The 12,605-nt window shown below is 42.7% G+C and overlaps 1 protein-coding gene across 2 annotated transcripts in view; it reads right to left on the bottom strand.

The window, feature by feature from the left end:
* Positions 1–12,605, bottom strand: part of LOC141265454 (uncharacterized) — a 60,138-nt gene that overhangs the window by 28,152 nt on the left and 19,381 nt on the right. The window contains exons 7-8 of one of the 2 annotated variants that reach the window (XM_073678595.1): positions 11,826–11,897; positions 1,597–1,731 (exon numbers count right to left, since the gene is read on the bottom strand). In XM_073678595.1, the coding sequence (XP_073534696.1) occupies positions 1,597–1,731; positions 11,826–11,897 (207 nt within the window). The remainder of the gene's footprint in view (positions 1–1,596; positions 1,732–11,825; positions 11,898–12,605) is intronic. The other variant, XM_073678596.1, reaches the window with a different exon arrangement.

The raw sequence follows: 12,605 nt of genomic DNA, 5'->3' as shown, positions 1-12,605 counted from the left end.
TGCATTGTGATTGATTGGCAACAATCCTACTTATACAGTACCAAAAGTTAACAACTAGATTATGTGGGAAAACATGGCGTCCTTTGTGACCACCACTACGCCTTATTACTGATCTAAGATATAAGACCATGGCATCCCCCGATGGGTAAAAATGCCGCAGCTGTCAGCTGTACGCTATAGCTGTCACCCGGCTGCATCAGCCACAATAGTAACTTGTTCAGAAGTTAGCAACATTTAGGTGCTAAAAATAACATTTTTCTTTCTTGTCATGTCACTTTGCATTAAGTCCTCAAAGTACCCGAAGGGTTAATAAACTGTAAGACAGCATTTTTTTTAATATATTTTTAAAATAGTATCACTTTTGGGGGTTTTCCATTATATAGGTCCCCCAAAGTCACTTCAAAATTGAATAGGTCCCTAAAAAAAAGTTTTGTAAATTTCCTTGAAAAAATGAAAAATTGTTGTTTTTAAACATTCTAACATCCTAACAAAATAAAAGAATATTTTACAGATGGTGTTGATGTAAGGTAGACATAAGGTGAATGTTATTTATTAACTTTTTGTGTGGTATGAGGGTACGTGCCCACGATCAGGAGTAGTAGCGTTTTGGATGCAGCGTATTTTCGCTGCTTCCAAAACGCTGCGTTCTACATTACAAGCACAGTGGATGGGATTTAAAGAAATCCCATGCCCACTGTGCTTCTTTTTTAACGCTATATAAACTCGCCCGCGGTGCAGGTTTCCGAGCCACAGCATGTCAATTTCTGTAGCGGAGACGCTTGTCTCCTCTGCGTATTTTCCCCAATAGACTATCATTAGATGCAGTAAATCCGCAAAGTTCCAAAACACATGCGTTTAACGTAGAACGGAGCATTTTGGACGCAGCGAAAATACACTGCTTCCAAAACACTACTATTCCTGATCGTGGGCACATGCCTTGACTATCTGGATTAAAGGGATTATCATTCATAAATTGAAAATTCCAAATTTTTATCTTTTTTTTTTTTTTTTCAAATTTCTGATATTTTTATAAATATACGCAAAACATTTCAACCTAAATTACCCACTATCATAAAGTACAAAGTGTCATGACAAAACAGTCTCAAAATCACTGGGAGATGTTGAAATATTACAGAGCTATTTCCACATAAAGTAGCACGTCAGATTTGAAAAATTTGGCCTGGTCACTAACGGGTTAGGATTTCTTCCTCAGAACTTCTTCCTCATTTTTCTTTGTTTTGATTTTTTTCCTTTGTGAATAAAAGATAGTGCTGGGTTATCACAATACTGCACATTTTTGATACTTTAATTCCGTGAAAAAGTTACAGGACGTAGAAAAATGATGTGATTTTCTTTTCTACACTCGTCAATCAGGAATAAGCGATTCCAGGAAATTTCGTCTCCTGATTATATCAGCCTCGTCTAAACAAGCCGCCAACCATCTGACAAACGTGCAAAATGCTCGTTCCCTAGATGAAAAATTTTTAAGCATGCTTAAACTTGATCGTTCTCAGCATATTTAGGACATGTGCTGCCGAAACTAATGATCAGCGATTGTACATCAAATGCAGTCTTAGGTAATATGCATATATTTACCTGTCGTAATGTCTGCTGCCATATCACACTCCACACGGAAGTGACTTTCTCCTTGATCAACACCATCTGGATCTATGGTATATGTGCCAGATTCCTTAACTCCAGCATTCTTCAAATTAGCACAGGACTCATACACTATGTAGCAAACAATAAAAAGGGTCTGGGTGAATCACTATTTTCAGTAAGAAATACAAAATAATAATCTTGTAGATATTACACCCTTAATAGCCAACAAAAATAAAATAAATATCAAATGTTAAAGTGTTTTGTGGTTTGAAAGAGACAAACTAACAGTCTTTAATACACTTACCACAGGACATACTGTAAATCTGTCACAAGGACTCATGTCATAGTGCAACATGTAAAAATCAGCTCCAGAAAAAGAGAAGGCACCAGGTGTCCGAACTTTTATTACCTTAGGAACAAAAAAACTTTCACACTGCTTATATAAACGAATTAAGCATGAAAGATGCATTTACACTGCACGATTATTGGAACAAGTGTTCTTAGCAACGCTCATTTCCCAATAATCAGGCAGTGTAAATGGGCTATATAAAAGACACATGTCCACACACTTAATCACACTCCAACCTCTCCCCCATGGCCAAGACCAAAGAGCTGTCAAAGGACACCAGGGACAAAATTGTGGACCTGCACAAGGCTGAGATGGGCTACAGGACAATAGGCAAGCAGCTTGGTGAGAAGGCAACAACTACTGTTGGTGCAATTATTAGAAAATGGAAGAAACACAAGATGACTGTCAATCTTCCTCGATCTGGGGCTCGATGCAAGATCTCGCCTCGTGGGGTAAGGATGATTCTGAGAAAGGTCAGGAATCTGGCCAGAACTACACAGGAGGACCTGGTCAATGACCTGAACAGAGCTGGGACCACAGTCTCAAACATTTCCGTTAGTAACACACTATGCCGTCCTGGATTAAAATCCTGCAAGGAATGCAAGGTCCCCTGCTCACGCCACCACATGTCCAGGCCCGTTTGAAGTTCACCAGTGACCATCTAGATGATCCAGAGGAGGCATGGGAGAAGGTCATGTGGTCAGATGAGGCCAAAATAGAACTTTTTTATATCAACTCCACTCACCGCATTTGGAGGAAGAAGAAGAATGAGTACAACCCCAAGAACACCGTTCCAGCCATGAAGCATGATAGGGGAAACATCATACTTTGGGGGTGCTTTTCTGCAAAGGGGACAGGACAACTTCACTGTATTGAAGGGTGGATGGAGGGGTTAATGTATTGCGAGATTTTGACCAACAACCTCCTCCTTTCAGTAATAGCATTGAAGATGGGTTGTGGCTGGGTCTTCCAGCATGACAGTGACCTGAAACACACAGCCAGAGCAATTAAGGAGTGGCTCCGTAAGAAGCATTTCAAGGTCCTGGAGTGAAAGGGTTCATAATTGGTAATTATAAAATGTCTATTTTTTCCTCTGAAATGCATTTATTAGTGATCCCTTTCATCTTGGACTCGGTGCTCATGTGTTCTTATGCTGCCTTCATAGATTAAGCACTTGTACCTTATATCTTTTGATACCTGGGCACACATCAGAACCCATGAGCATTTGTTCTCTTATATATATATATATATCTGTACATGGTACTGTGCACAAGTTTTAGTCAGGTGTGCAAAAAATAATTCAAAGTAAGAATGCTATAAAAAAAATAGCAGTGTTGGGTTGTCCAGTCTAAAATGTGAGCAATGTGTGCTGCGATGATTTGCTGTTCTCTGCCCTGGGAATGGCGGTCAGGTAAGCAAAATGCATACTCCAGGGCATACTCCATCTAGTGGGTGTGGCATCGTGCAATACAAGTGTATGGAGGGAGGCCGTGCCCCGTTTAGAGGACATGGCTGTTTAGTGGGCACGGCATTGCTCTATACACTTGTATTGAGCAAGACTACGCTCAGTAGACGGCTTCTGCCCAGTAGTATGAATATCGCAAACCTGACCGCCATTTCCAGGGCAGAGAACGACGAATGCTCACAGCGCACAGTGCTTTCATTTTAGACCGGACAACCACTTTTTAGTGTAGAGTGAGTGTGTTAATATACTCACCTATCGCTGCTTTTTCTGGGATTCAGAGCCATTCTACTCCTTTTCTCAGTGATGTCACCGCTCTGCAGACTGTCACGCTGTGCTGTGCGTGACCCTGAAGTGTCTTTTACAATGTAAGTCTATGGAGCGTCAGAAGAAGGCTCCATCGGCTTACATTGTAAAAGAGACTTCTGGCTCACAAACAGCATAGGGTCAGCCGCTAGTCTGATGTTCGGTGACGTCACTGAGAAGAGGAGCAGAGTGAAGCTGAATCCCAGAGAATGCAGAAGTAGGTGAGAATATTAGTACACTCACAGTACACCATATGCACATATACACAGATTTAATGGCAAAAAATATTCATGAGAGTGCTTCTTTAAAACAGCATATATTTTTCTAGGTACAAATGCAAACAGTTTTTGAAGGAACTCGGGAAGGAAGTTGTTCCAAACATCTTGGGGAAGTAACCACAGATCTCTGGATGTAGGCTTGTGCAAATTTTTCTGTCTCTTTATGTTATCCCCGACAAACTGTGTTGAGATCAGGGCTGTGAAGGGCCATATAATCATTTCTAAGACTCCTTGTTTTCTTTGCATTGAACATAGTTTTTAATGACATTGGCTGTATGTTTGAGGTCATTGTTCTGCTGCTGAATAAGTTTGTAGCCAATTAGATGCTTTCCTGATGGTATTACATGATAGATAAGTATCTGCCTGTATTTCTCAGCACTAAAGACACCATTAATCTTGACTAAACTCAATTTGTTGAAATGTAGCCCCAAATATGCAAGAAACTTACATCATGTTTCACTATTGCCGGCACTCTTTATTGTATAGCTCTCCAGCCCTTTGGCGAACAAATTGCCTTCTGTTACAGCCAAATATTTCAAACTATAACTCATCAGTCCAGAGCACCTATTAGCATTTTTCTGCATCCCACGTTCAATGTTTTCATGCATAATTGAGTCACTTGGCCTTGTTTCACTTGTTTCAATGTACAAGGTATGGCTTTTAGGCCACAATTCTTCCATGAAGAACACTTCTGGGCAGACATCTCCAAACAGCAGATTGGTGTAACTGGATCCCTACAGGTTGCTGCCAGTTCTGAGCTTATGGTACTGCCAGGGTCGGACTGGGGTGCCTAGGGCCCACCAGGGGAACTGACTCTAGGGGCCCACACTACAGCCCACCATAAATGGTTTTATTACTTGTTATGTTTTTCTATAATGTACTTTGTTCGAACAGTCATTCTGTACTGCCATAGTCCCTTTAATGGTAACTTGTCACCTTAAAAAACGCTATTTATCTGCAGATATAGGGGTAATCTGCAGGTAAATAGGGTTTAACCCCTTTCCAACCCTTGCCGTATTAGTACGCACATTTGCGTACCCCCGGTTCACTGAGGGCTGCTGCGCTGAGCCCTCACTGAACCGAGCACATGTCAGCTGATTCTTACAGCTGACATGTGCCCGCAACAGCCGCGGGTGGAATCGCGATCCACCCGCGGCTGTTAACATGTTAAATGCCGCTGTCAATCTCCGACAGCGGCATTTAACGCGCGCTTCCGGGTTGCGCGTCATAAGCCCCGCCCACCGGCGACCCCGTCACGTGATCGCGGGTCACCGATGGGCGTGCATGACAACCCAGGGTCTGCAGCAGACGCCTGTGGTTGTCATGATCTCGTCGCTATGAGCGCCACCTAGTGCTCGGCGCTCATAGCACAGGACCATTTCTGCTATATGCAGGGGATCTGCTGATCCCCTGTATGTAGCAGAGACGATCAGACAACTGCTGCTTCTAGTCTCCTATGGAGACTATTGAAGCATGCAGTAAGTGAAAAAAAAATGTTTTTAAAAATATAAAAGTTTAAATCACCCCCCTTTTGCCCCATTCAAAATAAAATATATAAAAAAAAACCCACATACACATATTTGGTATCGCCGCATTCAGAATCGCCCCATCTATCAATATAAAAAAAGAATTAATCCGATCGGTAAACGGTGTAACGAGAAAAAAATTCTAAACGCCAGAATTACGTTTTTTGGTCGCCGCAAAATTGCAATAAAATGCAATAACGGGCGATCAAAACATCGGATCTACCCCAAAATGTTATCAATAAAAACGTCAGCCCGGCGCACAAAAAATAAGCCCTCACCCAGCCCCAGATCACGAAAAATGGAGACGCTACAGGTCTCGGAAAATGGCGCTATTTTTTTTTAGTTTTTTTTACCAAATTTTGGAATTTTTTTTCACCACTTAAATATATATATGTATATGTATAAAATAACCTATACATTTTTGGTGTCTACGAACTCGTAATGACCTGGAGAATAAGAATGGCAGGTCAGTTTTAGCATTCAGTGAACGTGGTAAAAAAAATAAATAAAAAACAACTGTGGTATTGCACTTTTTTCGCAATTTTACCACACTTGGAATTTTTTTCCCGTTTTCCCGTACACGATATGGTAAAACTAGTAATGGCGTTGAAAAGTACAACTTGTCCCGCAAAAAATAAGCCCTCACACGGCCATATTGTCCAAAAAATAAAGACGCTATGGCTCTGGGAACAAGGGAAGCAAAAAACGAAAAAGCAAAAACGACAAAACCCAAGGTTGCGAAGGGGTTAAAGCCCGGTTAGACGGCTTATTGGAAAAGCGTTGGCTACACGGAGAAAATTACATTTTATTCTCCCTGCCGCCACTCGCTTCCTGTTATTGGGTCGGTGCAAGGAGGGAGACATTACAGTCACCGCGAACTACAAAGTGAGGGTGCTGCAATAACGTCTGGCACCTTGATTGTGACACTTCCATGGAGCCCAACCTCAGGCTGAGCTTCATTGAATGACTAACATGGCAGCAGCACCTGGCAACTAGTGCTGAGCGAGCGTGGTCGGATAAGGTGTGATCCCAGCATGCTCGGGTGTTATCCGAGTATCTTGTAGTGCTCTGCTAATATGCTCAAGTCCCCAGTTTAGCATGTTTTGCGTCGGTAGACAGACGCAACACATGCAGGAATTGCCTGTTTGTTAGGTAATCCCTGCATGTGTTGCTTCTGTCTACCGCCGAAAAACATGCTACCGCACATCACACCTTATCCGACCACGCTCGCTCAGCACTAGTTGCCAGGTGCTGCTGCCATGTTAGTCATTCAATGAAGCTCAGCCTGAGGTTGGGCTTCATGGAAGTGTCACAATCAAGGTGCCGGACATTATTGCAGCACCCTCACTTTGTAGTTCGCGGTGACTGTAATGTCTCTTATCCGACCACGCTCACTCTGCACTACTGGCAACCCATCAGCAACCTGCAACTGCGTCACAGGGGGCTGAAGGGAACAGGTGACTGCATGTACCGGCCATTGTGCTATCTAAATGCCGCTGTCAGTGATTGACAAGGGCACTTAAATACTCAAAACAGCAGCAATCAAGGCGAGCTCTGAACACTGCTGTTACAGGCAGACGCCGGCTATGTAACACAGCCGACATCTGCCCGGTATGGAGCAGGCTCAGCTCCTGAACCCTCTCCATACAAGCACATCCCAATGGTGACAGTTATGACAAGGTTAGCAAATTTCACTTGTCTGTTCCTAAATGTGGAAAGACAAATGGAATTCTCTAACACATGTGAAAGAGACCTAATAGATTTAGTAAAGGTGCCTCAAGCATATGAATGTTATTACACACCACAATGCACAGTTACATACACGCATCTTACAAAAATACATATTATTCCAGATACGCAGACACGCACAAACACACAGCCGCGCACAAACACACAGCCGCGCACAAACACATCAGTACATGAATACATCATCTGAACCACCATCATTTGTAATGTCAGGTCAGACCCATATATCTTTGTATCACATAAACCTACAACTCCCAGTATGTAATTAACAATAGAAATACTGGGAGTTGTTATCAGTCATCATCAGACTGCGGACCATACAGGAACCACAGTACTGATGAGACACCGGCAGGATCACAAATGAACATTTACATTCAGTTATCTTACCTGAGACGTCTTCTCTGATTAGAGTTGTTCTCTTTCTTTTCTTCCTCTTGTCCAGACTCCATGATGACTTTTCTCATCCACAGCTCGTCTCTGCAGACTTCCATCTTCTCCAGTCTTCTACAGCACGTCCCGACACGATGCCCTTAAAGATAGCAGAGTCATTATAATGCTCCTGAATAAAAATATCTACACTGAGCCCCTGAATAAACCTAACTCTTACAATGCTCCCTGCACAAAACATGACATACTCTCTACCCCCCTTATGGTACCTGCTCTCCACACTGTCCTCTCCTTACCATACTGGGCCCCCCTCTTCACATGTCCTCTCACACTGTGTCCCCCCTATACTGCCCAGTCTCTATACTGTGCCCCTTCATCACACTCCCCCTCCTCAGCATACTGTTCCCTCCTTTCTGTGCCCTCACACTGTTTCCCCTATACTGCCGCATCTCTATATCTTCCCCCACACTACCTAGTCTCTGTGCTGTGTCACCTCACACTTTTCTCCCTCCATACTGTCTCCTCACACTATTCCCCCCACTCTCCATACTGTTTCCTCATACATCCCCCTTCCCCATTCTGTTCCTGCACTCATTCCCACCCCTCCTCTAGTTCACCATACTGTTTCTTCACACATCTCCCCATTCTGTCTCCTAAAATTTCTCTCCCATCTCTCCCCAAATATAATAAATCTTCGGAAGACCACACAGACATGCAGAAGCGCGCTTACACACACGAAAACAAGCGCACACAGACACATACTAAGGGCTCTTTCACACGTCAGTACGTGCGGTGACAGTTTCCACATGTACCAGAGACATTGGTACACGTAGACCCATTTAAATGAATGTGCACATGTCAGTGTGTTTCCACTTTCCACAGACCTGTGGTGTCCGTGGGCAAAACACGCTGACATGTCTGTTTTTTACCTGCTGCACCTCCTGCAAAACGTCCCGCACACTGATGACAGTTAGCGCTGTTCCCAAGCACCGGGTGCTGAGCGCTGCCCTCATCATAGATCCCTGCCGGCGCTGCGATCCAACTGTAAAAATAGGAATAAAATAAAAAAATCCTTATACTCACATCTCCTAAGTGTCACCCGCTGTAATCCGTGCGAGTGCTCACGCCGAGGGGAATGACTTTTTTCTCTTGATACCCCTCCCAGTTTCTAATAGATCTATGATGAGGGCAGCGTTCAGCACCCAGCTCTTGGGAACAGCGCTAACTGTATACTGATTCCCAAGTGCCGGTACGTGTCACACAGATGACACACAGGTGGACACGGATATCTCCAGTCCCGTAAATATCAGGACATGTGAAAGAGCCCTAATATACACATACTCACAGAAATGGGGACTCGTACACACACAGCAAGCACACACAGAAATGCACACGCAGTCATGCACAGACACACTCAGACAATCACATACAAAAATGCAGACACGCAGGGAAGCACGCACACACGTGCGAAGACACATATACACACGTAGACATGCAGGCACTCAAATACGTACACACAAACACATGCAGGCATATACACACACGCATGCAGGCATATACACACACACGCATGCAGGCATATACACACACAAACGCATGCAGGCATATACACACACACACATATGCAGGTACAGTATATATACACACACACATGCAGGCATATACACACACGCACGCATGCTGGCATATACACACACACATATGCAGGTATATATACACACACAGGCATATACAGGCTTAGTGCCCACGATGCAGAAATGAAGCTGAAATTTTCCTGAGCATTTCTGCATCTCTTTGGCAGAAAAACGCATGCGGTTTTTACATGCGTTTTTGACGCGTATTTGACGCGTATTTGCTTGAGTATTTGCCATGCGTTTTTCCAATGTATTGTATAGGCAAATACGCATGCAGAAACGCACAAGAATTGGTCATGTCCGTATTTTTTCTGCGAGTAAAATCTGAGCAGAAAAAATACGGACCATGCGCACAGAACTTGCAGAATGTCATAGGAAGTCATGGGATAAGGTACGCAATGTGTTTCTGGAGCGTTTACGCACGGCAAATACGCACCAAAAATGCATCGTGGGCACACAGCCACACACAGGCATACACACACACACACACAGGCATACACACACACACACACAGGCATATACACATACACTGTACACACACAGGCATATACACACACACACTGTACACACACAGGCATTTACACACACGCAGGCATATACACACACACACACTGTACACACACAGACATATACACACACACACACTGTACACACAGGCATTTACACACAAGCAGGCATATACACACACACTGTACACACACAGGCATATACACACACGCAGGCATATACACACGCAGGCATATACACACACGCAGGTATATACACACACAGGCATATACACACACAGGCATATACATAAAAATTCATACAAACACACACAAATATTACACTACCTGTACAGTACAGATGCGCTCCTAAGGCGGGAGACTGCAGTGCAGGGCGCACTGTGACGTCACTTTCAGCAGACGTGCGGCCCTGTCTGCTGAGTGTGACGCTGCAGTGCAGCCCCTGCTTTGCTCTTCGGCTCTCCTGCTCCCAGGCCCCTCCCGCTACTGTCCTGGGCATCGCGGCGGTGAGAGTGCGTGCGAGCGCCCTTAAAGGGCCCGCGACCACTTTTTTTTTTTTTTAAATTCTCCTCTGTCTTCTCTGCAGGGGGCTTGGGGTCCACCGGGAAATTTCCCGGCACCCCGCCAGGCCAGTCCGAGCCTGGGTACTGCTGACACCTTCCGGGAAGTAAGCATGATGTGCCCTTCATTAGCTGTACTAAGTTTCCTTGTGTCTATGGTTTTCAATGTTGGTCCGGCAAGAACCACTCATCTCATCAGTCCATAGAACCTTTGAAAAATCTGTCTTCAGACATTTCTTGGCCCAGTCTTGATGTTTCAACTTCTGTGTCTTGTTCAGTGGTGGTCGGGTTTGAGCCTCTCTTACCTTGACCATGTGTGTGAGCACTGAACACCTTGTACTTCTGGGCCCTCCAGGGACATTGTAGATTTGGAATATGACAGCACTAGAGGATAATGGGTTCCGGGTCGCTTCACATTCGATTCTTTCCAAATCTTTGGCAGTTGCTATGTGTCTTTTTATCTCAACACGTATTTTGCAATCATGTTGAATATTTGCAACAAATCAAGGTTATACAGCGCTGGAGTTGGAAAATCTGCATAAAAATTATAATATTCACCTGCCTAATAATTGTGCACATAGAGTATGTGTTTCTTCAGACTTTGTTATACCACGCCTGATGATAAGACCTAAGTAACCATGTAACATCATTTAATTTATTTTTGTTAGCCATTAAACGGTATCATATCTACAAGATTATTGTTTTGTTTATCTTATTGAAAGCAATAAAACTTCTTCAAGTGGCTAACGTAGCACCAAAACTTTTTTTTCCTTTTCATTAATTTCTGAACATATTAAAATCCACAGCATGTTCATTATTGCTCTGGTTGCCACACAGAAAAGCATGTAATTAGATTAGATGAATTGCAATGAGGCTAATACACATACAAATCTGCTGGTAGTTTCCCAGCTGAAAATCAAATTTTAGCCTCTGATTTATACACAAGATTTTTAGAAAAATTCCCTTTGAGTTTGTCAAATCTGACATATGTGAACATAGCCTAAAAACCCAAATATATTACACTGTGTGTTCAAGTGGTCATATACTTCACTTTTCTAGCCGTATTTTGGAGATTTGTCTTATATATGATGCAAAATCCCATCTGAATGCCATCAGCAGATTGGCTTATAAGGTAGACCACAAATGTAAGCTTAAAGAGTAACTACATTTTCGAATTTTTATTTATAATTTTGTCCCAGTATGAGATTTTGCTGTTCCCCAGTCTATTTGCCTATGTTTTGCTGCACTGATCAAAATGTACTCATTTGGAGTACAGATGATGGCAGTGAATGAGTCAGTTCAGCACCTGTGTATCACTAAGTCAGGGTAGGCTGCTGGAGGTCGTTGTGATAAGCGCAACACTCAGAAGAGGAGACTGGTGCTGGCTATTTCACTGCTATCATCTGTACTCCAAATGATTAGGCTTTGCAAGTAGTGTGGGGAAAAGCAGGAGTTTGGAAGCTACTTACATGTCATTTTTTTACAGGAGTAAAAAAAAGTCCCATAATAAAGTGATTTCCAAAGTTTCACAACTTTCCATGCTGGATAAAATAAAAAAAATGAAAATAAAGTTTAATTACTCTATAAAAATAAAAGTATACATTCTCCAATATTTAAGAAATACAGAATAACATATTTATGAAATATAATGTAAGGTGAGTGACATTAGTGAAACTTCCAAAAAAGACCTCACACAGAGCTAATACATGCCAGTCAATATTATTTAGGCCTGGGCTACGTGGTGTCATTTTGTCGCACTTCTAATTGATTTTAAGAAGTGACAACTATAGCTTTCAAGATTGCCTACATAACCTAATGTATTTCTTGTATGTATTTCTTTGAACTGCAGGTGTAGCTCAATAGTTACAATTTTCAGCTTTACTAAAAGTCTCTGTGTAGATCTAGGATGGAGAACACTGTTTTAAAGAAGCACTCCTCCCATCAAAGTTTTTATCCTCTTAAAATATTGCAGTCATCATATTATATAGCACTGTGTACTTATAATTGCTCATTTTGCCTTTCTACCCAGTTAAAGGGAACCTGTCATGTTCTTTTTAGCATGTGAACTATCTGCAGTGCGTTGTTAGTGATGCAATGTTTTTTTTCATTAAAAACGACAGTCTAATCATGTGCAAAATGCACTTTTTATAGTTAGATTGTACCTGCTCGTCTAGTGATAGGGGTGTGCATCATTTCATTCAGTCACGGGCGTCGCCGCCCACGCAATTTGAATGATGTTCCCGGGGCTC

This window comes from Phyllobates terribilis, unplaced genomic scaffold (genome assembly GCF_046119375.1).
Source record: "Phyllobates terribilis strain yellow unplaced genomic scaffold, ASM4611937v1 Scaffold_4__5_contigs__length_816908805, whole genome shotgun sequence".
In the NCBI taxonomy this organism is placed as follows: domain Eukaryota; kingdom Metazoa; phylum Chordata; class Amphibia; order Anura; family Dendrobatidae; genus Phyllobates; species Phyllobates terribilis.
Note: the sequence above shows the minus strand (reverse complement) of the source record. Positions and strands in the feature narration are given on the sequence as shown.